The sequence below is a fragment of the Chlamydomonas reinhardtii genome, chromosome 12 (assembly GCF_000002595.2).
Source record: "Chlamydomonas reinhardtii strain CC-503 cw92 mt+ chromosome 12, whole genome shotgun sequence".
In the NCBI taxonomy this organism is placed as follows: domain Eukaryota; kingdom Viridiplantae; phylum Chlorophyta; class Chlorophyceae; order Chlamydomonadales; family Chlamydomonadaceae; genus Chlamydomonas; species Chlamydomonas reinhardtii.
This window is the reverse complement of record NC_057015.1, coordinates 9,663,537-9,688,952: the sequence shown is the minus strand read 5'-3', so window position 1 is coordinate 9,688,952 and position 25,416 is coordinate 9,663,537. Positions and strand designations below refer to the sequence as shown.

The 25,416-nt window shown below is 65.3% G+C and overlaps 5 protein-coding genes across 5 annotated transcripts in view; 4 read left to right on the top strand and 1 right to left on the bottom strand.

Annotated features, from left to right (window-relative positions):
* Positions 1-615: 615 nt before the first annotated feature.
* Positions 616-4,069, top strand: CHLRE_12g556228v5 (uncharacterized protein). Its single transcript, XM_001703004.2, has 9 exons — positions 616-797; positions 983-1,067; positions 1,255-1,311; positions 1,503-1,634; positions 1,919-2,153; positions 2,362-2,519; positions 2,716-2,795; positions 3,063-3,111; positions 3,291-4,069. Exons 1-9 carry the CDS (start codon positions 697-699, stop codon positions 3,492-3,494), a joined length of 1,101 nt encoding a protein of 366 aa, XP_001703056.1. The 5' UTR covers positions 616-696; the 3' UTR covers positions 3,495-4,069.
* A 1,066-nt stretch (positions 4,070-5,135) lies between these two features.
* Positions 5,136-11,489, top strand: CHLRE_12g555803v5 (uncharacterized protein). Its single transcript, XM_043069085.1, has 8 exons — positions 5,136-5,805; positions 6,313-6,397; positions 6,989-7,045; positions 7,341-7,469; positions 7,733-7,936; positions 8,105-8,527; positions 8,703-8,831; positions 9,091-11,489. The coding sequence occupies exons 1-8, from the start codon at positions 5,702-5,704 to the stop codon at positions 9,472-9,474; spliced, it is 1,515 nt and encodes a 504-aa protein (XP_042919273.1). The 5' UTR covers positions 5,136-5,701; the 3' UTR covers positions 9,475-11,489.
* Positions 11,490-12,573: 1,084 nt separating this feature from the next.
* CHLRE_12g555378v5 (uncharacterized protein) lies at positions 12,574-17,745 on the bottom strand. Its single transcript, XM_043069077.1, has 4 exons — positions 15,703-17,745; positions 14,889-15,437; positions 14,131-14,611; positions 12,574-13,746 (listed from the first exon to the last, which is right to left on the bottom strand). Exons 1-4 carry the CDS (start codon positions 17,334-17,336, stop codon positions 13,534-13,536), a joined length of 2,877 nt encoding a protein of 958 aa, XP_042919272.1. The 5' UTR covers positions 17,337-17,745; the 3' UTR covers positions 12,574-13,533.
* Positions 17,746-17,845: 100 nt separating this feature from the next.
* Positions 17,846-22,211, top strand: CHLRE_12g554953v5 (uncharacterized protein). Its single transcript, XM_043069071.1, has 8 exons — positions 17,846-18,529; positions 19,124-19,186; positions 19,419-19,493; positions 20,003-20,218; positions 20,416-20,442; positions 20,666-20,782; positions 20,878-20,936; positions 21,379-22,211. Exons 1-8 carry the CDS (start codon positions 18,461-18,463, stop codon positions 21,584-21,586), a joined length of 834 nt encoding a protein of 277 aa, XP_042919271.1. The 5' UTR covers positions 17,846-18,460; the 3' UTR covers positions 21,587-22,211.
* Positions 22,212-22,265: 54 nt separating this feature from the next.
* CHLRE_12g554528v5 (uncharacterized protein) overlaps positions 22,266-25,416 on the top strand; it is a 5,496-nt gene continuing 2,345 nt past the window's right edge. The window contains exons 1-3 of the mRNA XM_043069068.1: positions 22,266-24,392; positions 24,670-24,881; positions 25,288-25,399. Coding sequence (XP_042919270.1) covers positions 22,596-24,392; positions 24,670-24,881; positions 25,288-25,399 — 2,121 coding nt within the window. The 5' untranslated portion in view covers positions 22,266-22,595. The remainder of the gene's footprint in view (positions 24,393-24,669; positions 24,882-25,287; positions 25,400-25,416) is intronic.

Here is a 25,416-nt window from a genome sequence, read left to right as displayed (position 1 = left end):
GGGTGCATCGTCGCAAACTATTGTACATGAATGCTCTCCTGTACATACAACCTGTTCGGGTTCACGGGACACTTCGTTACTACGGTACCTGACACTACCGTATGCACATTGCGTGCTGCTAGCCGAACCTCCCTCACTATCCCTGTACACCCGGCACCTGGATCCGCTACCCCCCAGTCAAGAAGCGGTGTCATGGTGGCTTGCGTTGCGGACGAGCCTCGTCACTGACAGGTCCTGGCCCAGCATGCCGACAAAGCGACTCGGTCCCGACTGCCGACGCGCGCAGCGATTTTTAGTGCATGGTTACTTGATCTATCCCACGATATTATGTGTGACACGTGAAGACTGGCCAAACACAGTCCAAGTAATGTGGACCAACCGCCGGTAATCCCCAGGTAATCGCTGGCCGAGTCGTTCTGTAAACGACGCACCAGTAATATGTAAAGCTATTTACTTGTTTTAACTGGGTCTCGACGAGTTGACTGGGGATTTCGACCATTACAGCGCTGCACCCAAGAATGACAAGCCGGCCTGCGATCGGCAGTCAACGTCATCGCCAGTCGATGCAGTCCCTTACCCATATATGTATCCGCCCATATACCAACTAGTTCAATCCGTTTGCGACGGAGGTCCACTACGGCGACGAGAACCCTACCGTTCATTCTACGCTTGACGCTTCTCGTCCGACAGCCCAACATGGCGCCTAAGCCTCGGGTTTTAATTATCGGCGGTGGCTTCGCGGGTGTCACCCTAGCAAAGAAGGCCAGCGCGTTCGCCGATGTCACCCTCGTTGACTCGTGAGTGAGACTCGCCATCCATACGAAATTCACAGTCGTGTTGCACCTGGTTCGCTCGCGTGCAGCATGCTGCCGAGCCCGTGCTCACCGCACTGCGCCGCGTATCGCTTCCCCCGTGCCCCCCCCCCCCCCCACCCCCGCACCCCACACACACACCCGGTGCTGCACCCCTTCCCCCAAAACAGGAAAAGCTATTTCGAACTGACATGGACCACCGTCCGCGGCATTGTGGACCCCGAAGTTGCATCGCGGAGTGCCATCAGCTACAAGGTAGGCAAGCAATGCCGTCAGCGACAGCTGCCATGCGTGGTACCCACACGGCAGGCATGGGACACAGCCCTGAATGCAGGGTGCCAAATGTGCCACCCTTCCTGTGCATCAAACGGCAGCTGGAACTCCGCTCACCAAACTTTTTCCGTCCCCCGGGTGTTTGTTCACCGTCATGTCATTGCTGCAGGACATTCCCGGCATGGGGCGATTCGTCCAGGCCACAGTCACAAGCCTCTCCGCCAAGGTGCGTGCGAGCTCGCTCCCTCGGGACCCTCCCGTGCTTGCGGACTGCTAAGACGACTGCACGCGCAGCTTATCGGAGCCTGGGCAAGGTCTCATGTCCCTGTGTTCACGTCCACGTCCATGCCCAATCGAGCTCCTCCTGCCCCGCCCTCCACGCCCTGCTGCCCTAACCCGTCTCCATCAATCCCGCAGTCTGCTGTGCTGAGCAATGGAGAAACGCTGTCGTTCGACTACGCCGCCCTGGCCACCGGCTCCTCCTACAGCGACACCGCATTCAAATCCACCGCCTCCTCCAGCCGCGAGCAGCGACTGGCGGAGCTGAAGGTGAGCATGAACATCAGGGGCCAGGGCCGTGATGTCGGAGTCGTCTTGCTTGGGGCTGGCGCTAACGTAGCAGCATCTGATAGGCGAGGCAGGTTTGTGAAGACATGGCATAGCAGACATAGCATAGAAAGCGACCGCCGCACATACGGAGTAGTGACAGAGGCAGTGTTGCGAGCTCGGCCACCCCGGCCTTGGCTGTCTTGCTGCGCCCCTGCTGACACGGCTGTGCGTGCACTCCCTCCGCCCCTCCCCTCCCCCGCCCACGCACCCACCTTCACCCTCAGGCGCTCACGGAGGACATCAAGGCCTCCAAGTCCATTGTGGTGGTGGGCGGCGGCCCCGCGGGTGTGGAGGTGGCGGCCGAGATTGTTGAGGCGCACGCCGGCAAGCAGGTGACGCTGGTGCATCCGGGGGCGCAGCTGCTGAACGGCACGCCGCCCAAGGCCGGCGCCGCCGCCAAGAAGTGGCTGGAGTCGCACCGCGTCACGGTGCTGCTCAACACCTCGGTGCAGGGCAAACGTGAGTCCAGTGCTGCTTGTGATTGCGAGGGTACCGTCGTCGCGCCTGTCGCCATGAGGCCACTGTGCGATGCGCAGCTGCTGCACCGGCATGCCGGCGCTCGTGCCGCACACAGCACAGCTTACCGCACTCTTGGATTAGCCCCCCCCCAAATAAACACGCACTCTAACGACATCCACTGCCGGGTGCACATGTGTGTGCCGTGCAGCCGAGGGCCGCGGCCCCGTCAGCCTGACCCTGGACGGCAAGGAGGGTCGCACGCTGGCGGCGGACGTGGTGCTGTGGTGCGCCGGCGCCCGCCCCAACACCGCCTTCCTGCAGGGCGGCGAGCTGGCGGGCTGCCTGGACGAGCGCGGCGCCGTCAAGGTGGGAACACGGGCATGGCTCGTGGGCATTATTGGACATCATCAGGGTTCATTGATCATGCGGCTCTTTGCGACTTTCTGCTACACTGCTAGTGCGGCGCCGTGTGAGCGCCACGGATGCACACAGCCACGCAGGCTCTTATACCCTCCTGCCTCTCCTATCCCTTCCCTCCCAACCCCACCTCCCGACCCCGCAGGTGCTGCCCAGCCTGCAGGTGGAGGGCCACCCGCACATGTTCGCGCTGGGGGACGTCAACAACGTGCCCGAGGCCAAGCTGTGAGTGTGCGTTTGTGTGTGGCCTCTGGCTGGCTGGCTGGCTGGCTGGCTGGTTGGCGGTAATCACGCTAGCTAACGCCAGGTTGTGCGTGCCTGAACTGGGTCACACAGGAGAGCCGGGCTCCCGTTGCTCCGAACCTTGTGCTCTCTTTGCTCTCTCCAATACAAGCGCGTGTATGCACGTCCAGAAGCACACGGTTAGTTTCTGTGGTAGCCTCTCCCTTGCGGTTCCCTCACGCACGTCCACACACGCACGCACGCGCGCAGGGGCTATCTGGCCACGGAGCATGGCAAGCTGGTGGCAGTGAGCCTCAAGGTGCGTGGTCCGGCGGGGCGGGGCGGGGCGGGGCGTGTGCGCTGCTGGCTGTGCGGCGTGTGGCTTGCTGTGCGGCGCATGGTTGTTATGGGGAGTCATCTGTTCGCTGGTGGGTGCGATTGGCCACAGCCACACCCCGCCCGCACCGCGCCCCCGCTCACTTCTTGCTGACACTGCAGGCCCTGATCTCCGCCAAGCCCGGTGCCTCCCCCAAGCTGGGCGCATGGAAGCCCGGCATGGGCAACCAAGTGATGATTGTGTCGCTGGGCCGCGGCGACGGCGTGTGCCGCATGAACGGCAACGTGTGCGGCGGCTGCCTGCCCGCCAGCATCAAGTCCAAGGGGCTGTTCGTAGACGACTACCGCAAGCAGCTGGGCGTGTGAGGATAACGACGGGCGGGAGGCGGCGGGGCGCGTGTGAGGATGATGCGGGCGGTGTGGAGGGGGCTGGAGGGGGTCTGAGCGGCGGGTTGTCTGTGGCCGTGGATGGGGCAGCGCTATGGCAGCTATCTATGGGGCTGCACCTCCTGCTGACTGGGCCTGTACATACGTGACTCGAACAAACATACTTATTATTAGATTTATGAATGCGGCGTTACGTGGCGTGCCGTGAGCCGCATTTGCGTGGCGGTGCGATGATGGACAGCGGGGGACCAGGTGGTTGGGGGGAGGGATCGAAGTCATACTTCCTGTGCCAAACATGAATTATGTGTGTCATGGGAAACCTTGTTCGTAAGCTCGTTGCACACTTGTGCTCGGAGGTTCAGGAGGAGGTGCGTGAGGCGTGAGACCTTATCCTTCCGGTCGAATACCGGTAGCTAGACACGATACTCGTCCACGAGATAACTCAGCGGCTGTGACGTTATGCAATAAAAGGTAGGTGTTGCGCAGTGGGGGTGCCGGACCGGCACTTGCTCGAGTCCGCCTGCGGGCTCAGCCTGTAAACTACGGTACCGCGCAGAACACAAACTCCCAAGTCCCCGACGGCACAACGACAGGGGAAATCAACTTTGGTTTCCAGCACAGCAGGGGCCTGGTACGTGTCGTGGAGGCGTTTCCAAGTTACCCCTGCAGGCCTGCACCACTTCCCCTGCTTCCCGTGTTGTGACGCTCTCTCGACACCGTGTGGACTGTGGACACACCACACATACGGCACGACACGGTCCTTCAAACAGCTATGCCGAGTGCTCGATGCATGCAGATAAGAGCCCGAGCTTCCCTGCAACACGACAACACACACACACACACACACACACACACACACACACACACACACACACACACACACACACACACATTTGCCCCGCAACCAATTCGAGATTTCTAGCAGCATTCCTCGCCTTGACTCTTCATCCTTGTCTCTACACTCTTGACATGCGCCATGACCGTTCCGTGGTAGCATAGTTCGACCATTGCGCGGGGACAACCGGGTGAGCTAAATATACATCGCGAAGATCAGCATTGAGCTGGGTGCTGCTGCAGGGCCGGAGGCAGATTAACGCAGACTAACAGTGCTGAACCACACGGCCGGTCACTCGCGGCACACACCGCCAGTCCGGGGGCCCAGGAGGTTACTCCATGCCGCATGCTCGGTGTCACACGATATCCTTCAGTGCCAGCAACTATCATGCAAACTCTGCGTTCAGTTTCGGCATCTTGCCCACGGCTGAGCTTCCCCGCGTCGCCTCGCCCAGCCGCTGACAGCAGGCCGCGCATAGGGCATGATAAGAGAAACCTGGGTGGGCTGTGATGCGAGGAACTGTTCTACCAAATAGGAAGAGGGCGAGGGAATTAGAGAAGCGGAGATGCCTGAACATGAATACAATAGTACTGGTAGTCAAACAATATATACTTGCACTGGTTGACCACGTTGGTGCATACGGCAGCGTGGGCGGGAGCCGGGGACCCGGAGTAAGGGAGGGCGTGGGAGGGGCACGGACAGGGCGGGGGGGGGGGGGTGGAATGTGCGGGAAGAGTGGTTGGTGCACATGCTAATCACTCCAGGTTTCTCGAATCAAATGAATTGTATAATTTATCTCAGCTTGCATATTTTGTGCCACACTATCTGCAGGGGATTAGACACTCGTAATAATTTCTCGCACACGGGCTCCCCTATGCTCTCGGCGGCCCCCGTGGTGCTGGTCAGGCCAAGCGAGCGAATCAAATTGTATCTTCCCTTTGCAGACACCGCAGACTTTTCGCCGCGCGACTCCATTGAACGGTTTTGTGAATCCATTCGTCCCTTTAACTGAGCCGCCCTTCGCGTACAAGCCCTGCACTGCGCAAAGATAGCGGCAGATTAGTTCGCTCTAGAGATAACAGCACTGCGACAACAGTCATATAGTACTAAGCGCTGGGTTCTATCTTTGGCGCCACCGGCTCGGACCGTGGTTTCTGTCTGACGCCTCGGAGCTTACACCGCGTGTTTCCACTGCCTCTGGCAGCCTACAGCCATATCGAGACATTTTTCCGCAAAGCAGGGCGCATACAAGCTCGCGTCCTGAACAGAAGCGAGTAGCGGTGTTGTTGGGCCTCAAGCATTTCGACCAGCTGGCAGCAGCGCAGATTATAAGCTGCATAGTCACGGAGGCATGCCTGCCGATAAACCACGACTGCTTATCCTTGGTGGCGGACCCGCTGGAGTCATCCTTGCTCAGCGCTGCTGTTCAAGCTTCGTAGTGACCCTCGTCGACCCGTGAGTGCAAATATCTTGTCTTACTTGACACGTTGGTAGCGCGGGCATCGCGGCTGGTGACCGAAATTATTGCAACACGTTCTCGCGGCGGGTCCTGCACGCACGTGGGGGGGGGGGTCGCTTCGCGTCGCTCCCTAGCCTGCCATCGCTATGCGCTACGTCCTGCAGTTGGGCAATGACGGCCTACACCATCTGCCTGGGGGCGCAGGGCTGCGCAGCGCAGCGGCCGCGGCGCAGCGGCCACGGGTTTTGCTACAACTAGGGTTTCGTGGCAGTGGCCGCGTCCACGCAGCGGTCTCGACGTAACGCCTGGCACTGCCTGTCGGAGCGTCACCTCTTGTAGCCCCATGCATGCATAGTACCGGTATCCGTGAACGGCTGAAGCTGGGCACGCCTGGCGCTGGCCGCAGTGCCGGCACGTGCCACGGTGCCCACAACCCGTCCCCACTTCACACCATACCCCCTCCTCCCCTCCCACCCGCTCCGCCTCCTGCCTGCCTGTTGCAGTAAGGAGTACTTTGAGATCACATGGGCCACGCCACGCGGCCTGATGGACCCCCGGGTGGCGGCAGCGGCTGCCATCAACTACTGGGTGGGTGCCGCTGTGTGTGTGTGTGTGTGGGGGGTTGTAAATACCAGCCCAAACTAAACCAAAACCACCTAAAACGAGCGGAGCCCAGGCGGAGGCGTTAGTTGCAAGCGATGGGGGGGTTGAGGTCACTGGAGCAGGGTGGGAGGGGCAGAGGTCAAGGGGGATAGGTCGTGGGGGCAGGTTGGGAGGAAGGGCTTGGTGAGGCAGTGGGCAGCGCGGCTGGGCCGGTGGCCCGAGGTTGCTGTTGGACGGCTGGGAGTGATGGTGCCGCACCCCACACACCGCGGACGGGCAACGGGATGCGCCATAGTCGTAGGGCGCCGACGTCCAGTGGGGGCAGCGGATAATCGACCCTTGGCGCCAGCACGTGCGGCCGCCGGGCCTGCGGGGGCGGGATATAATTGCGTGACCGGGGGGCTGTGCTACCGCCTCCATTCCGGCCTCGCGCAGGACGCTCAGCAGCAGCAGCAGCAGCAGCAGCACTCGCAGCAGCAGGGCGGGACGCCGACCGCGTTTCGGTCTTCTGTGAGCCTCAGCCTCGGGATGGATTCCTGCTGAACCTGCCTCCCCCTTGCGTACGCCCAACCACAGGACATTCCGGACCTAGGGCGGGTCATCCAAGCACGTGTCACACAGCTGACATCCCAGGTGCGTGTCAGGGGAGATGTTCAGTGCAAGCTGAAACAACCCCCCCCACACACACACACGCACACACACTCACACAATACTGCGCGTTTGACACCACGTCTGGACACCACGGGCAAAGACCCCAGCCTAACAGATATTCACGGTCAGCCAGACCGCACTCCCTCCGGCTCTCGCCCTGCACCTCCTTCCAAACCCCCATCTTTCATGCACGTACGCGTGGTCACCAAATCCTTTGTCAACACTGAATTCCTGCGTCGCTCCTCCCCCTCTGCTCGTGCCGAACACGCACCTAAAGTCGGCGCTGCTCAGTAGCGGCGACACGATCTCATTCGACTTCGCGGCGGTGTGCTCCGGCTCCTCCACCTCGGAGCTGTTCAAGTCGGCGGCCGCCACCAGCCGGGGGCAGCGCCTGGCGGAGATGAAGGTGTGGGGGTGTGGGGGTGTGGGGGGGGGAGGTTGTGAGGAAGGGTAGGCGCGGTGTAGGTGGGCTGTAGAGCGGCTGGTGCTTGCGGAGTAGGTTGGGCACGTGGGTGAGTGGTGACGGACGAGTATTTGGCGCGCACACGCAGCGCACAGACACACGCACACGCATCACACAAACACACGAACACACTAACGCGTCTACTTGCACCTGCGCACTCCTGTACACACACACACACACACACACACACACACACACACACACAGGAGCTGCAGGGCGAGATCCGCTCCGCCAAGTCGGTGCTGGTGGTGGGCGGCGGGCCCAGCGGCGTGGAGATGGCGGCGGAGATTGTGGACGCCTTCGCGGGCAAGGCCGTCACACTGGTGCACGGCGGCAAGAGGCTGCTGGCGGAGCTGCCGCCGCGGGCGGGGGCCGCGGCGCAGAGGTGGCTGGAGGCACACCACGTCAAGGTGGGAGATGAGGCATGTGCGTGGGTGTTTGTGGGTTAATGAAAAGGGATTGCGCGCATGCTAGCGTGCTTTTACTGTTGAAGGCGCGTTTCATTATTGCCATCATCAACCGGCCTGCCGCTGCGAACGCAACTTGCGCACCCTTGCATACACCCCTGTCACGCTCAGGTCATGCTGGGTCGGCGCGTGGAATCCAAGCCCCCGCCCGACGACCCGTCCCTCGGTGCCACCTCCGCCACCGGCACCACCGCCACCGGCACCCACAGCGGCAGCGCTCACACCGCCGTCGGCGGCGCCGTGGCGGCGGCTGTGCCTGATGAGCGGTCCTGGTCCGGCGCCGGAAGCTACGCCCACTCCCACGCCGCCGCCGCCTCCCACCCCGACGGCGGGCATCACACGCACCACGCCCACAACCCACTGCTGGACAGCGCGGGGGCCGCCGCCGCCGGCCTGCCGTCGGTGGTGCGGCTGAGCGACGGCTCCTCACTGGCGGCTGACGTGGTGCTGTGGTGCACGGGCAGCCGGCCGGCGGCGGCATTCATGGCGGGCGGCGAGCTGGCGGGCTGCCTGGACGAGCGCGGCGCCGTCAAGGTGGGAACACGGGCATGTGTGGTCATGTGTGTATACAAGTAGTGGTCATGTGAGGCGCTGCCAGTGTGCGGCGCCGTGTAAGCGCCACGGATGCACACAACGACGCAACAATGCTCTTGAGCCCTCCGGCCTCTCCCTAACCCTTCCCTCCCGCCCCCACGTCCCGCCCCCGCAGGTGCTGCCCAGCCTGCAGGTGGAGGGCCACCCGCACATGTTCGCGCTGGGGGACGTCAACAACGTGCCCGAGACCAAGCTGGGCTTCCTGGCGGCCAAGCAGGCGGAGCTGGCGGCGGCCAGCCTGCAGGTGCGTGCGGGTGTGTGTGGGGGGGGGGCGTGGGGGTTGTAGATACCAGCCCAAACGAAACCGAACCCAATGCAATAGGAAGGGGGCTTGCGGGCACACGGATCACCAGAACCAAACCCGTGGGGGCTTGCGTGTGTTAGCGTGGGCGTCGACATGTGTTGGGCAGCTGAGGACCCGCCCATTGATTGCCTATCCTTTCCTTTCCAGCACTGGCCGCCACCTTCACCTGCACCCCACGGTGTGTACTGCGTGCTCGCAGGCGCTGGCGCGGGCAAAGGCAGCGGGCGGGCCGGCGCCCAAGCTGCAGCGCTGGAAGCCCAACGGCGGCACGCTGGCCGTGATGATGGTGACGCTGGGCCGAGATGACGGCGTCATGCGCGCCGGCGGCCTCGTGTTCAGCGGCTGCGTGCCGGCACTGATCAAGTCGCGAGGGCTGTTCGTGCAGAAGTATCGGAAACTGCTCAAGGTGAACGCGCCGGGGCCAGCGCCTGGTGCGGCTGGTGCGGCTGGTGCGAGCGGCCTGGGTCGTGGCGCGGTGGGCGTGGCGGCGGTGGCGGGCGCGCCGGTGGGCGCGGTGCAGGCCGCGGCGGAGGTGGCGCAGGCGGTGGCGGCGGGCTGCGACGGCGGCAGCGGCAGCAGGTGATCGGCCGGCTGCGGCAGCAACTGCTGCGGCCGCCGATGGCTATATCGTATACCGTGCCTTGCTACCCTACGCAATCGGGCATACATGGATTGCTATACGCTATTTGGAAGCAAAGCAGATTAGTATGCAAACTCGCAAAGCAGGAGCACACAAGGCACTGTCTGCATTAAATACGCACAACACGAACCATGGCTGTGGGGGCGGGCCGTCTCCCGAACGGCGCTGGGGCCCCAGACAGCGCGCCTGCGCCCGCCGCCCGCCATTCAGTAATAGCCAGTAGGTGGGGCAAAAAGTAATAGAGTGCAAAGAAAGCTTGAATGTGAGTCTCGTGTCGGTGTGGCATTTCGTTGGTCTTGATCCCGTCTGGTGCTGATGAGGGTTGGCGCGGTCTTCATGTTTTTTTGTTGGGAGGGCACTCTTGTTTGCAACTACGTTACTAGGGTATGTATTCTGGTGCACTTTGGCAAGGGGATGGCGATGGGTGGACGGGAGCGGTTATTTCTCACCCGCGTGCACCGGGGGCCTGAAGGCAGCACGGTTTGTCACAAGGCGTGTTCATCGAGCGAGCGTTCGAGTGCTTGTGTGAGAGGGACATGCCTGACAGCTAGAGCTTCTGTTGATACACCGCAACTCACATGGCCTCCTTTTTAGGAGTTTGCTGAGTTGGTAGGGAGGGGCAGTGAGGATGCGTGCCGGTGGTCGGGTCGGGTTGCGGCCGAGCCGGAGGTCATCTGGTGTGGAGTTGTATGGGGCTGCATGGCGGGGTTTGGAGTTGTATGGGATGACTGATGCTTATCTCTGCCCGCACACATTCGCGCTGCACAAGTGGAGGAGTTGTGCGGGCGGCTGCACGGTATGCTACTGCGGGGGCGTGCACCCGGCAGGGGGTGGTCTGGGGGTTGTAGTCCAGTGGCGCAAAGTGTGTGTGCGTGTCAGGGCTATGCGGACACCTAAGTGTGTGACAGTTGCCTTTGCATTTGCCAGGTTTGCATTAAAGCACAGAAGTGATGTGCCCGCTATGTGAGACTTTGCAACAGGTTTGCAATGCTCCAGTCCGGTGGCAGTCGTAGGGGAGTTGAACATTGCGCAAGGAATGTGGCGCAAGTTCTTTTTGCATGTGTGGCTTTGGGCCACCAGACTTGTTGATGTGTCGGGTCGGCCATGGAGCCTACGCCGTTGGCATGTGTTCCTTCCTAGCGCCCACAAGGAGCAGACGCCTGCGTGCTGCGTGAGTGTGTTGCGGTACTACGGACGAAACCGGCGACGCGGGTGCGACCAGACCAGGCTAGACGTGGCTAGATGTTTGCAACTGTGGCATCGCATGAACTGCGCCTGCGGCTGTGTGCGCACGGATGTGAGTTAAGAATATAATAACTGGCACCGGTTATTGACGTGGCACCGCGAGTCGCCGCGAGGGGGGCATGTGGTCCACCCGCGCGCCGCAGCCCCGGGCCTGCACCGCAGAACTCTAGGGGACCCCGCCCGCGTTTTGGGCTGGGTGCTGACACACACACGCACATTTCCACCGGTCGCTTGCATGGAGAAGGTGACGGTGGTGGTTATGGCAGCTATAGCTCTCTGCATTCCTTTGGCATTGGCAAATAACGGCGGCGGCTGTGCCGCCCGGATTGATCCTGTGTGGCTGTGTGGAACCAGAGGTGCCGCGGGTCGGTGTACGGAGTGGCTCAGGGGGTGGCTTGTTTCGCTCGGTTGCTTGTCAACGGTTGCGTGGCGACGGCCGCAAAGGAATCAAACAGGCGCTGCAGGGCCGTGAATAATTTGATTATTGTGTGTTCTCGTGCAGGTGAAGCCAAATGGGCGTGTGGAAGACTGGGTGAATTAACAAGAAAGGGATGGCTCTCCCTCTCGCGGGGCGAAGTGGCACGCCACGTTGGTGCACTGTCTGAGGTCGAAGGTTCCAAAACTACCCATCTCGCGGGCATTGCCGGGGTCGATTCGGACGGGCACCGCCCGCTATGCGTCCGGCCGCGTCCCGCTGTCAAGTACAAGCACAGCAGGCAACAGACCAAACAGCAACACATCCCACACCGTGCCACGCTATGCTCGCCGGCAAAGACCACAAACTAGACACCAGCAGGTCTCAGCCTGCGCGCCGGCGCCGCTTGTAGGACGGCGCCGCACCAGGTCGCACTTGCGCCGCACTCTCCTCGTCAACGTGGCCTTGCGTGCCCCCTCTGCTATGCACATGCACGCCGCCCCTGTGGGGCCCAGTCCCTGCGCCGCCGCCGCCGCCGCCAGGTCCTGCGCCGCCGCGACTGGACTCGCCAACTCCCTTCTCGCTCCATCGGCTGATGTTGACCCGGCGCCTACTCGGGTGAGCCCGTAGGGCCGTTCAGTTGTTTCTCACGTGTGAAGCAGTGGACTGGCCCGAGTAGCCCACCTAGGTGCTTGTGGTGTAGGTTGCAGGCGCACACGCAGATTTGCAGCCGCGGGCGGTGTCCGCACACACAAGAGGCTCGCCGTCAAAAGATGAACAGGCTCTTGCAGCTTGACTCTGTCGCCCTGCTCTACACGCACGCCAGCTCGTGAGCAGCGCCGGCAGGTCCCCCGCCTGTAGCCCATGCACTCGCTCTCTCGGAACAGACAAGGCAGACAAGGCAGGGTCACGCGGGGGGGCGTGCGGGGCTCCGAGCCGTGGTACCAGTCCCCGCTTGGAGCGGACGCAGGTGGGACACGTCACACGTGGCGGGCCAGCAACGGCGGGTCGCGGCCGGGCAGGCGGCCGGGCCACACCCCAGCAGGGGACTGGGCACCCCCCACCACCTGATGAGCGGAACCAACCTGCCATAAATTTGTAACCAGAGGCCGCGGGGCTGCAGTGCCCGAGCCAACAACCCGACGGCTGCAAATTCCTGCCCAGCCGACACAGCGGACTGCCAGTGCAGCCTTCGTGCAGCCTTCCCGGTGTGAAAGCGCTGCACCTGATGTGATGCTTGCCACTGCTCGCCAGCCACGGGGCAACCACACCCGGAGCCCCAGGCGCCCCCCCCCCCCGCCTCCTCCACCGCGCCCACTGTGTGCATGGCCTCCTCCGCGCTGGGGTGCTGACACAGAAGACAGATGCATCCAACGCGCCTCCGCCTTACCGACAGACCCGTCGACAGCCCGCTGATGCCTTTACGGCAGGCATCTCGTGCACGCCCACGGCCACACCAGCACCTTCGCGCTACGCCCGGAGCCACTACCACACAAACCACATGCCACATTGCCACTGCACCCAGGCCGGGCCAGGGCGTCAGGGGCAACCCACCCGCCAGTCCTGCTGACACCTCCTCACTGCTGCCATCGCACCACACCCGGCTTGCTTACACACATTCACTGACACACGCACACACACATTCACTAACACACGCACACACGCACACACACAATACTTCTTTTGTGATCTCTAACACCCTCACATTTTTAGCCACACAAATAGCGGTGCGCAATTCGCAGCGCAACAAACAGGCAGTCCCGTCCGAGTCGACAATACAAGGTAGTTCGCACACCCAAGACCCTCACGGAACTTCAAGGCCCTAGGAGGTCCTGCGCTTGCTGCCTCCGCCTGTTCCGTCTCCCGAGTGCGCGAGGCCGTGACGGCACCTCCCTGCTTGCACCTACACCCGGCCGCCCGGACTTCATCAACCTGACTTAACACTGTCCCGTTGCACACCTACATCCGGCCTCCTGCCCGAACAGGCCTGAGCAAACACACCTGCGATCACGCGGCCGCACTGGCGCCCCTCTCTATGCGCTGTGTACATGAAGGAAAAGAAAGACATCGCCCGCTGCCGCCTGCCCTACCCCATCCACGCCGCTATCGCTACCCTGCACCGCCGGCTGCCACCTGCCTGTCCCAAACACCTGTCTACAGTGTCAGCCCGCGTTCCAGCTGTCCTGTCCCACATCACAGCAAGAACTATTTCAGCCTCTGCCTCAATGCCTCCACCGGCACCTTACCCACGCACCTACCCCCTCTCTCCCGCCTCACTCGCCAAAGGCCCCCGCCCCCCAACGCGCCCCGCTACTGCAGGCGGCCGGGCTCACCGCGCCCCGCTACTGCAGGCGGCCGGGTTCACCGCGCCCCGCGAAGCGGTCTGGCGGCCCCGCGCCCAGCGCCGGCACGGGCACATTGCCGGCCACCAGCCGCGGGTTGAGCTGCGGGCTGTAGGTGCCGGGCCCGGGCGAGTGGATGCCGTAGTTGACCCGGCGTGCGGCGTCCAGGCTGATCCAGGGGCTGGCCGACAGCGCGCCCACCGGGTCGTAGCCCTGAGGGAGAGTGTGTGTGTGTATGTGTGTGTGTGTGTGTGTGTATGTGTGTGTGTGTGTGTGTGTGTATGTGTGTGTGTGTGAGTGTGTGTGTATGTGTATGTGTGTGTGTGTGTGTGTGTGTGTGTGAGTGTGCGTGGAAAGGGAGAATGGGACGTGTGTGTATATGTGTGAGTGGAAGAGGGGGTCATAGAGAGCACTGGGCAAGGGACTCACGCTGAACACTGGCTGGGGGTGCGTGCGGTATGCGTCACGAGGGCAGTACCCAGGGGGTGGTTCGCAACTCCCTCCCTCCCTCCCTCCCTCCCTCCCTCCCTCCCTCCCTCCCTCCCTCCCTCCCTCCCTCCCTCCCTCCCTCCCTCCCTCGCTCCCTCCCTCCCTCACCTTGGGCCCGGTGCCGATGACGGCCTGCGGGCAGTCGCCCAGTGTGTGGCGGCCGCTGCGGTCCATGTCGGCGGGCTTGTACACGGGGCCCGGAGAGCGCTCCTCGGGGTCCACCCAGCACCGCGCCGCGCGGCCCGGGCTGGAGTAGGCGGGCGGCGAGGGCCGCGTGGGGCTGACGTCGGGGCTGTAGGCGGCGGGGCCGGGCGAGTGGGTGCCAAGGTACTCGTGCGCGGCCTGCTCCTTGGAGATGATGGGCAGGGCCGCGGGGTTGGAGGAGGCGGTGAGGCCCTTGCGCGCGCGCGGGAAGGCGTGCGCGGGCGCGCCACCGCCGGCGGGTGCGGGTGTGGGCGAGGGGGAGACAGGGTCGCCGAGGGGCGTGAGGGAGGGGTCGTAGGCGCCGGGTCCGGGGTTGAACAGCGGCGCGTTGGGCGGCACACCGGCGGTCAGGCTGAAGCGCACGCCCGGCAGCTGCCGGTCAAACCTGAGGTGAGGGCAGCAGACACGGGGGCAGGACGCACGGGGGCAGGAGGCAGGGGGTAAGGACGTGCGGCTGGCGGCTTCGCAGTACGACGCACCCAAGGCAGCAACCGCCTGACCCCCAGCACCACCCTGGCCCGTAGGTCGGTATTTGGCACGGGTTGAGATGTGACCTGAACCTGAGCTTCATCCCCCCCCACCCCCGCGACCTGAACCTGAGCTACACCCCATCCCGAAAGGCCCCACTCCTATCGCCCACCCGCACCCCCACCCGCACGCACTTGTAGGTGCCGCTGCTGCCCAGCGTGGACAGCCCCTCCTTGTTGGGCAGGTACACGGGGCCGGGGCTGTCGGCCGCGTGCTGGATGCACACGTGCGGCGGCCGGGCAGCCGCGCCGCCGAACGACCAGCTCCGGGGCGGGCTGCCGCTCAGCAGCCGCCCGCTGCCGAAGCCGCTGCCGGTGCCGGTGCCGCCGGGGCCGAAGCCAGTGGAGCCGAGGGAGGCGGCGGTGCCGCCGCCGAGCCAGGAGGCGTCGCCGTGGCGTGTGGCGACTGGGTCGTAGGCGCCGGGTCCGGGCGTGTAGAGCTTGGTGTAGGGGGCGGCGGAGGTGGAGGGGCGCGGCGAGAAGACCTTGGAGGGCACGTCCTGGCGCAGGGCGCGGAAGGAGCGGCTGCGCGGGGAGCCGGAGCGGCTGCCGGGCGCGGAGGCGGCGTGGTGGCCGGGGGCGGCCAGGTGCAGCGGCGGCAGGTGGGCGGGGCCGTGGGCGCCGGCGCCGCGGGGGCTGGTGGCGCCGAGGCCGTCGGCGGCGGTGGTGGAGCTGGGAGTGGTCCTGTTGCGGAGGGTGGGAGGTTGGGTGGGTGGTTGGGTGGTTGAGAGGGGGTCCGGAGTTAGCAGTGGCTACGTGCATGGTGTGAGTGGATGACACCAGCCAGTAGGAAAGCCCCTCACCCCACCCCACCCCAAAGCGTTTCCTGCCGGCTTGTATGATACACTAGCAAACACGCAGCCGACACACCGTGCGCGAGTGTGTGTGCCCAGTCAGCCGCCCTGACGCATCTCCCTCTCCACACGGCGCCCCTCGGCCCCTCTCTCACCTGCGCGGGATGGGCGCCACGTTGTCCGCCCACGCACTCCGCGCCTGCAGCCGGGCCAGCTCCGCCGCGTGCACGCCCGTGCTGGCGCCGCCGCTGCTGCCCGCGCTGGCGCCGCTGGCAGGCCGCACAGCCGCCTGCGCCGCCTTGCCGCCGCCGCGGCTGGCAGCCGCTGCCGTGCCCGGCGCCGAGATGGCGCCGGCCGCCGCCGCCGGGGCGGAGCTGCCGCCTGCGTCCCCAGCTCCGTCCGGCGCTGTGGACGGCCGTTGCTGCTGCTGCTGGTGCTGGCTGGTGCCGCTCTTGCTGAGCGCTCCCGCCTGCAGCAGGCGCAGGTAATGCTGTGTGATGGACTCGGCGTCAGGCGCCTCCGCCGCCAGGGCGTCACGCAGCCGCGGCACGGGCTGCTGCTGCTGCTGCGGCTGGTGTGCCTGGCGCTTGGCGTGCTGCGGCTGCGGCTTGGTGGTGGTGGTGGTGGTGCCAGTGGTGGTGGCCGCCTTGGCGGCGGGGGCGGCTTTGGTGCCGGCCTGCCGAGACGGCGAGGGGTTGGGCCGGAGGCGCACAGGCGGCGAGGAGGCGGCGGCGGCGGCTGCCGTAGGCCTGGCGGTGCGGGCCGGCGACTGCGAGGCGCGGGGCTGGGGGGCCTGCTGGGCGGCTGGGCTGCGGCTGGCGGGCAACTGGCGCGCCGGTCCCGCAGCCTTGCGAGGAGCGGCGGCGCTGCTGCTGCTGCCCCCGGCCCCGCCGGCGCCGCCCCCGTCCACAGCGTAGGGCTCCTTGGAGGCTGCTGGCTTGGCCGGCGCCGGCTGCTGCGCCGCCTGTTGCGCGGGTACCGGTGCCGCCGCCGGGAGGTGTTCACTGGGGAGTGGTGGCGCGGCGGCGGCGGTGTGGGATTGCGACCGGGATGAGGCGATGGGCGGCAATGAGGATGACGAGGCGTTGCCCAAGTCCGCCTCCGCCTCCGCGTCATCCCCGCTTGCAGCCCCACCGCCATATCCGCCCCCTTCCTCGTCGTCCGCCGCCGCTACCTCCTCCTCCTCCTCCTCCTCCTGCTCCTCCCCCTCATTCTGCTCCTCCTCCTGCTGCTCCTCCCCCTCATTCCGCTCCTCCTCCTCCTGCTCCTCCCCCTCATTCTGCTCCTCCTCCTGCTGCTCCTCCTCGTCCTCGTCCTCCTCCTCCCCTCCGCCGGCCGCGGCCACGCTCGCCGCGTCTGCAGCGGCGCCGTAGGAGAAGCCCCCGCCCTCCTCGTCCTCGCCCTTCTCCCCCTCCGGCTTCGCCTCCGGCGGCTGCTCCTCCTCCTCCTCCTCGTCCTCCGAAGGGCCTGCCAGCGCCGCGGCCTCAGCCTGACCCTCGGGGTCGTCCAGGTACACGTCCTCATCACCCCTGGCCGTCGGCTGCGGCGGGTCGGCACCCGCACCGTCGCCATCACCTACCGCCACAGTGGCCGTGTTCTCGGCCCCGTCCTGGGCATATCCGGTGTCGTCGCCGGCAGCAGCAGCCGGCTCATCGATGGGGTCCTGTGGTGAGGCCTCGGAGGCCTCTGCTGCATCCCCATTAGCCTCGGAGGCCTCAACTTCAGGCTCATCTGCTGCATCCCGCTCCATGCTGCCTCCCGCTTCCAGCTCCGCATCGTCCTGAGCCATTGTCGACTTGATTCACTAAGTATGCTCGCTTAAGTTTTAGATTCTACCTAGAACATTGCCGCTGTGCCCCTGGCGTGCTAATGTCACAGTGGCACTGCTGCGTGACAGATGAGGAGCGCCACGCTGCGGCTGGTATGAGAGTTGTATAACAGTCTCTGAGCCTAGAGTTCTTGGCGGTTCCGTGTGGCAGCGCAGCCGAAATCGAAAGGATACCTTAGAGTTACAGCACGAGCGTCACGAGCCGCAAAGCGAGCTAATATATCTGCTTGTAGGAGATTCACAGTGTGATAAGAAACGCACAACCAGCCAACGAGCTGGCCCCAAATCAGGGAAACCAGCGCCAGGCAGGAACAAACAGACAAGAGTTAGGTGCGCGTGTAATTGGTACAAGTGCCTACTCCTTAAATCTGCCTCCTTCCTGGACCGGGCAAAGCCACCGGGAAAAAAGGCTGATGGGCAATCCTTGCTCCTTGCGACATTGTCAACTAAAAACAGTTCCGGCGTGAAGACTTCACATCAGAAAACTCAATACACGCTCCCAAAGTCCGGAAACGCGAGTCCGGGAAACAGCTTGTGCATTCACCTCAGCATTCACCTCGCGAGCCAACCGTTGGCAAGGGCTTGCTGACTATTATCGCAGTGACAATTGTATAAATAGTGCCACACGCTGATTGACCGATTCAGCAGAGGTTGCGCGAGTCTTGGCGGGAGCGAGAGGGCATCGTCCGACGCGGCGTCCAAGTCAGCCAAGGACACTGCTCGGGAGAGTAGGGAAGCGCTTCTCTCCTCGCATGCGTGCGGTGCGGCTGACTGCCAGCTCCATCAGCAGCTCGCGCAGCTAGTCGACAGGTGTTGCACTAGAGGGCTCGCAACGTCCTCCGGGTGTGCTCCCTGCCCTAGTGCCTGAAGGCTCAAGCTGTGTGCCCCACCAGCGCCCGCCGTTTGCAGCATCAGTCAACGGCAGTGATAGGCAGCAGGCAGCACAGGCAGCAGTAACTGAAGCGGCGGTAGCAGCAGCGGTAGCAGCAGCAGCGGCCGGCAGTCCCCACCGCCCCATATCAAGTCTCACACGGCCCACGCCAAACCACACTACCTTCACGTACAAGCACAAATCGTGTCTAGCCATGAAGGTGCTGGTGGCGGTGAAGCGTGTGATTGACTATGCGGTGCCGGTGCGCGTGCGGCCGGACAAGGTGCGAAGGGGATGAGGGGCGGGGGTGATGAGGGGATGGGGTGTGTGAAGGAAGGGGCCAGGGGGCGGGGCTGTGTGAGCCACTGAGCATTTAGGGGGGAGGCTTGAGGGACAGCGGGCAGGCGCGAGGGGGGGGCGTGCCCCTGTCATGCCTACGGCTCTTGTACTTCTGAGTTCTGGGTGCCTTGGCCCCCCGCGCTTAGTCGGTTTCCCCACACGCACATGCGCGCAAGCCGCACTGGGCCACCCGCGGCATGTAGCGCACTGGCACATCCACCCGACTGGCTGGCTGGCTGGCTGGCTGGCTGGCTGGCTACCTTGGTGTCATTGCCAGTCTGCCAGTCTGCCACCGGTGCGAATGTACCCGCACACGTGAATGCAACGGACACACACACACACATTCTTGTTTTCCTTGTGCTTTTTAACACACACACAGACACACACACACACACACACACACACACACACACACACACACACACACACACACACACACACACACTGCATACCAGCACACGCACACGCACACGGTGCTGACTGTCCCTCCCCAAAACAACATTCGTCCTCCCAACTCCACCTCCCCCGCCCCAAACAGGCGGGTGTGGAGGCACTGCTGCCCAAGCTGAGTATGAACCCCTTCTGCGAGATAGCGCTGGAGGTGGGCGCGTGGCCGTGTCGGTTGCGTTGTGCTGTGCTGTGCTGTGTTGCGATGTCCCTGTGTCGTGTGACACGGGGGCTGGGTGGTCTGTCCATGTACATGAGCGTAACATGACCATAGGTGACATGCGCTATGTTCGCAACCCTAGCGCCCGCCCTGCAATTTCTGCACCCTAACCTTGCTGCTCTCGCCGCCTGCTGCTTGCTCCCGCCCCCGCCCCCATCCTCTACAGGAGGCTGTGCGGCTCAAGGAGAAGGGCGTGGCCAGCGAGGTGGTGGCGGTGTCCGTGGGGCCGCAGCACTTCCAGGTGTGTGTGCGTGTGTGTGTGTGTGTGTGTGTGTGTGTGTGTGTGTGTGCGTGTGCGTGTGTATGTGTGTGGAGGGGGAGCGGGACTGGGGAGCTGGGGGTTGGAGATGTGGGCGGGGTTGTTTTCTAGTTAATGGTGAGGTGGGTTGAGGTGGGGGTTGATGATGTTGCCGTGAGCCTGCGCAGCCATGTTGCGAGGGTGGCGGCGCAGGGTCGGGCGGGGTCGGGCGGCAGGCTGCAACCGCCGCCGCCCCCTGCTCACAAAGCTGTCCGTACCGTGTCCGCCGCCTTCCCGACCACACCTGCTCTGGATCACCCTCCGCCTCCCGCCTCCGCCTCCCTCCTCCCGTGACTACCGTGCCACCTCGACCATGACGTCACCCTCCACCCCCTCCACCCCCTCCACCCCCTCCACACCCTCCACACCCTCCACACCCTCCACACCGTCCACACCCTCCACACCCTCCACACCCTCCACACCTTCCACACCCTCCACACCCTCCACCCCAGGACACCCTCCGCACCGCACTGGCCATGGGTGCGGACCGCGCCGTGCACGTGCCCCTCGCAGCCGACACCTTCGCGGCAGCAGGCGCCGGCGGGGCGGCGGGGGCCGGCGGGCCGCCCGCCGCCAGCGAGTCGCCGCTGCAGCCGCTGGGTGTGGCCCGGGTGCTGGCGGCGCTGGCGGGGCGGGAGGGGGCCGGGCTGGTGCTGCTGGGCAAGCAGGTGCGTGTGTGTATGTGTTTGTTTGGGGGCGAGCGGGATGGAGCTTGGGGGCTGGGTGGTAGGAGGAGGTGCGCTGCCTGCCTCCTGCCTGCGGCGTGCTGGCCGGCCGGCTGACTCGGAACAGCAGCACCCATGCCCCAGACGCCCCCCCCCCATGCTTCTGTAAGAATGTGTGTGCGCCACCTCTGCACTCACAGGCCATCGATGACGACTGCAACCAGACGGTGCGCGGCGATCAGCGGATGAGCTCACCGGAGGGGGGGGGTGACTTAATCCGATCCAAAAGAAACATTCAGGGTGACGGGGGGCGGGGGACGGGGGACGGGGGCGACGCACACGCGCACACACACACACGCGCGCGCACACACACACACACACACACACACACACACACACACACACACACACACACACCACGCCACACGCCCGCCTCTCCCCTGCCCACAGGGCCAGATGCTGGCGGGCCTGCTGGGCTGGCCTCAGGCCACCTTCGCCTCCCGCCTGGAGCTGGACAAGGGGGCGGCGGCGGCGCGGGTGACACGCGAGGTGGATGGAGGGCTGGAGGTGAGGTGGGGAGGTCCGGGGGCGGGGGCGGGGGCGGGGGCACTGGTTCTGCGTCCCTCGACAGGTCCACACGCGCCTTCCCCCGCCCGCCCCAGGTGCTGTCGCTGCCGCTGCCGGCCGTCATCACCGCCGACCTGCGACTCAACACGCCGCGGTGGGTGGCGCGCAGGGGATGGATGGATGGGTGTGGGTGTGTGCGATGGGGTCCCCTGCGGACAAGTGGGGGAGTGGAGCGGCCAGCTGGGCTAGGGCTGGCTAGGGCTGGCCCAGCTGTAACCAACCCGGGGGCCCAGAACTCGCAACCAGCTCAGCTGCTCAGGGCCGCAACTGAAGGCAGGTCGCGGAGGGGCAGGCGACGGCGGTGGCTTGTGGCCCGCAGCCGTGTGCAGTGGCAGTGGGGTGACGCGCGCCTCCCCCCTCCTCCCCCCCTCCTCCCCCGCCTCCTTCCCCGTCTTCCCCTCGACGAGCCTTCGCTTCACTCGATTGGCAGCGAGGTCATCGCTACTGCCCCATCCCCCCCATTTGGACTCGGAACGGACCACCACCACCAACCCTCCACGCTGCCGTCACTGCCCCCCCCTCTCCCCCTCTCCCAGCTTCGTGACGCTGCCGGCCATGATGCGCGCCAAGAAGCGCCCCATCGAGTCCGCGCCCCTGGAGGGCCTGGGCCTGGCGCCGCATGACGTGGCGCCGGCGCTGGCGGTGATAGGGGTGGAGGAGCCGCCCACTCGGGCCGCGGGCACCCGCGTGGGCAGTGTGGAGGAGCTGGTGCGGCGGCTGCGGGAGGAGGCGCGTGTGCTGTAGCAGGGAGGAGGGTTTGGGTTTGAGGGGGGGCCTGGGTGCGGAGGCGGAGGGCAGGAGGCGGAGGACGGAGGGCGAGAGGAGGGGATACAGTGTGAGTCATGGTTGGAGGGGGGTTGCAGACTTGCAGAGCACGAGCGTGGTGTGCAGCGCCTGTGACATGCCTGAGAACGGGTGTGTGTGTGAGAGAGAGAGAGATGTAGTGACGGTGCAGAGGCTGTATCATATGTGCCAGTATGTAAGCACGGACTGCGGAGGTACGCGTTATGGAGTTCCTGGATACCGTACTTCCGGACTTCTGGGTGAGTTCAGGACAGGTCAGCAGAGCGCAGCGGACTGAGCGCGCAGGTGGCGGGGCAGGTAGGTTGTCCAAGTTGCTGCTGAAAGGGTGTTGTCGATGCGGCGTTGAATCCTATGGTGCCCAGGTTGGGAGCGGTGGACGCGGGGTGACATGCGTGGGCGACATCTGAAGGCGGTGACAAGCCACCTGCCGACAGCAGGAAGGCGTGCCCAGAGCTTGTCATGTCAAAAACAGCGCCCCCGCAATGAGCTTTTCAGGTATAACAATCGTGCTAGGAGGGTCGGAGGCAGCCGACCAAGCTGGGCGATTGCGGCCTTTCATGATTACAGCCACAAGCCACTCGGCCCCTCGTTGCCCGCTGGCGAACCCGGAAATCCTGTCTATGCTTGCATAAATTTACTACCAGAAGCAAGTTGAAGCGCTGTTTCAGTGAAGGACTGCGTGGAGGGGGCGTTTGTATTCGGTGCAACACCACGCCCACTTTAACACCAACAGCGACCACCGGGGCCAATTACAAGTAGCTGTCGCTTATCTAGCTTTCATCGAGGTAATTTCCTAAAGCCAATTCAGCGAGAGGGTTGTGGCGGCGTCGGCCCCGAATTCAGGTCGCAGAGTCACGAGCTCGACGTAAATTCAGCTGCTGCTTGTTGAAACCACCATAAGGTTTGTGCTCCTGCCAATCCATTGTGTCGACGCTGACCAGCGGCGAACATGGCGAGGCCTGTGGAGCTGAGCCGCTCGCGAGGCACTGGCTTAGGTCCTCGCGAAGGGCGGCGCCTGACGTTCGGCATCAGTACACAATCACAGTCCTCGCGCGCTACCCTGCTGGCGTGCCCAGTTGCGGCGCCGCAGCGCTCCGGGCCCAGCTCGGCGACTGAGCTGTCCGTGGTGGGCAGCGGCAGCGATGCCGGCGTTGACGTTCAGCAGCAGCTGGCCTCGCTCATATCCGCCGACGCCTCCGCCGCCCGCCGCGGTCGTGTGGACGTTCCGTCGCCGCCCAGCACGTCCGGCCGCTCTGCGGTCGCCGCCGCAAGCAGCGGCGGCAGCAGTGGCCGCGACCGGCCCAGCGCCCGCGACCGGCCGTCTGCCCGCCGCGGCGGCAGCGGCAGCGGTCGCCGTACGGGTACCGGCGCTGGCGGCAGCGCCAGCGGGGCCGGGGCTCGTCGCGGCCTGGCCTCTGGGGGTCCTCAGGCCGGGTCTCCCGCAGCCTCCTTCTACGGCGAATACGTGGACGGCGCCGCCACCAAACTGGTGGTGGCGAGGGTGTGGGAGCGCATCATGGCCGAGACACGCCAGCAGCAGGGGCAGCAGCAGCAGCAGCAGGGCCCGACGACTGTGGGTCAGGTGGGGCAGCAGCCGACCGCCGCCTGGCAGGAGGAGGAGGAGGTGGTAGACGAGGTGGAGGTGGAGGAAGCAGGCAAGCAGCAGCGGCCGGCCCTGTCCGGAGACGCACTGCGGCGGCACCAGCTGCCCCCGCCCCCACCACCACCGCCACTCCCGGAGCCGAGGCAGCGCGGCCCCGCACACAGCAGCAGCAGCAGCAGCACGGGCCGGAGTGCCCTGCCCACCACCGCTCTGCGGCCTGCGGCCGCAGACACGGCGGCCGCCGCTGACGCCGCCGCCCAGGCCGCCGCCGGCGCGGGCGCGTGGAGTGTCAGCGCGCGGGCTCCGCAACAGCATCAGCCGCCGCCGCTGGTGCCCCGCGCCGGCGCGGCCCTGGGGGCTGCGCCGTCATCAGCCCGGCGCGTGTCTTTGTACCTGGGTCCCCAGTACGAACTGGAGCTGCCGACCGGCCCCGCCCCCGGCAGTAGCAGCAGCGGCAGTAGCAGCAACCGCACCGGCAGTAGCAGCAGCGGCGGCTCCGCCGCCTTCACGCTGCTGTATGACATCATGGGCAGCGGCGCCGCGGCGGCGGCGGCGGCACTGGAGGCGGAGGCGGCCGGGCTTCCATCTGGGTCGGCGGCGGCGGGCGGGCCGGAGGGAGACGTGGACGACTGGCTGGAGGGGCCGGGGCCGGCGTGGGAGCTGAGTGAGGAGGAGCTGAGGGCGGACATGGAACTGGAGGGAGACACGGCGGCGGCGGCGGCACGTGGCCGGCAGGGCCGCCGGCGGCAGGGCTGGGCGCCCCGTGTGCGCACGGTGCGCAGTGCCCACCTGGCCTCTCCGCTGCAGGTGCGGGTGGTGGGGGCGCCGGAGGAGGAGGAGGCAGAGCTGGAGCTGGAGGAGGAGGGGGACGCGGGCGGGCGCAGCAGGAGCGGGCGCGGGCGCGGGCAGCAGCGGCGCGACCGGTCTGCCGCCGCCAGCACGGCCGCTGGCGCCGCCGGCGCAGCTTATTCCAAAGACCCATCTCCGCACGACCACCCGCAGCCACACCCGCACGAGGCGCAGGCTCAGGCGCAGGCGCAGCACGCGGCGGCGGCTCAGCGGCAGCTGGCGCGGCAGCGGGACCTTGTGGAGGCGCTGGTGGGGCGGCGGGACGACGCCGAGGTGGCGGAGCGCATACGGCTGGTGGGTGGCGTGTGTGGTGGGTGGCGTGTGTGGTGGGGCGTGTGTGGGGCGTGTGTGGGGTGGGGTTTGGGGTGGGGGTTTGGGGTGTGGACGTCCAGGCGGAGGTTAGGTTGTTCGTGTGGGGTGGGACTGGGCTTGGCGCCTTGGGGCTTTGGGCCTTGCGCCTCCCACACATCAACAGCATCCCTACAGACTCTTTAACTTCCAACCCCGTTCTCTTCATACCTACTGCTATGTACATATGCGTGTGTGTACCTGTCTACTCATCCGGACGCAGCTGGCGTCGGTCAACCGCAGCGGCGTGACGGCGGTCAACGCCGTGCTGGGCGTGCTGGCGGACATGGGGCACGTGCACGCGCTGCAGCGCCTGCTGCGCCTGGCGGTGGGGCTGGGCGCCTACAACGAGCACACCTACGCCTCGGCCTTCCGCGGGCTGTACCGGGCGGGGCGGCTGGGCATGGCGCTGGCGGCCTTCGAGGAGGCGTGCAGGTGCGTGCGTGCGTGTCTGGGCGTGTGGGCGCGTGGGGGGGGGGGGGCGTTTGGGGAGGGCGACGTTGGGGGAAGTTGTGGTGAGGGGTTACATTCTTGGGCAGCTAAGGAGATGGTAGACGGTAGGGGCCATTTTGGGGAAGAGCAGTCGAGGGGGGTTTAGCCTTTCGGAGTAGTTTCAATCACAAGTTTGGAGTGCTGACGTCCAGTAGGAGCAACGGGCATTGTACCGTTGGCGCCACAGCATTTGAGACGGGGGGGGGGACAGGTGGGGCGAGGTGGAGGGCTGGGGGGCATTTGGGGGGAGGTGGATGGCTAGGCAAATGCGGTAATGCCCCTAGCTTCATTGGGTTGGACCTCCACACACAAACACGCCCCTTGCATCTCCCCCTACATAAACACACAGGTCCGGCCGCGACCTGGGCCCTGTGGCCTGCTCCGCGCTGCTGCACGTCATGAGCCAGGAGCGCAACCTGCGCCTGGCCTGGCAGCTGTTCGACCAGATGGTGGCGGCGCGGGTGGGTGCGGGGGGGGG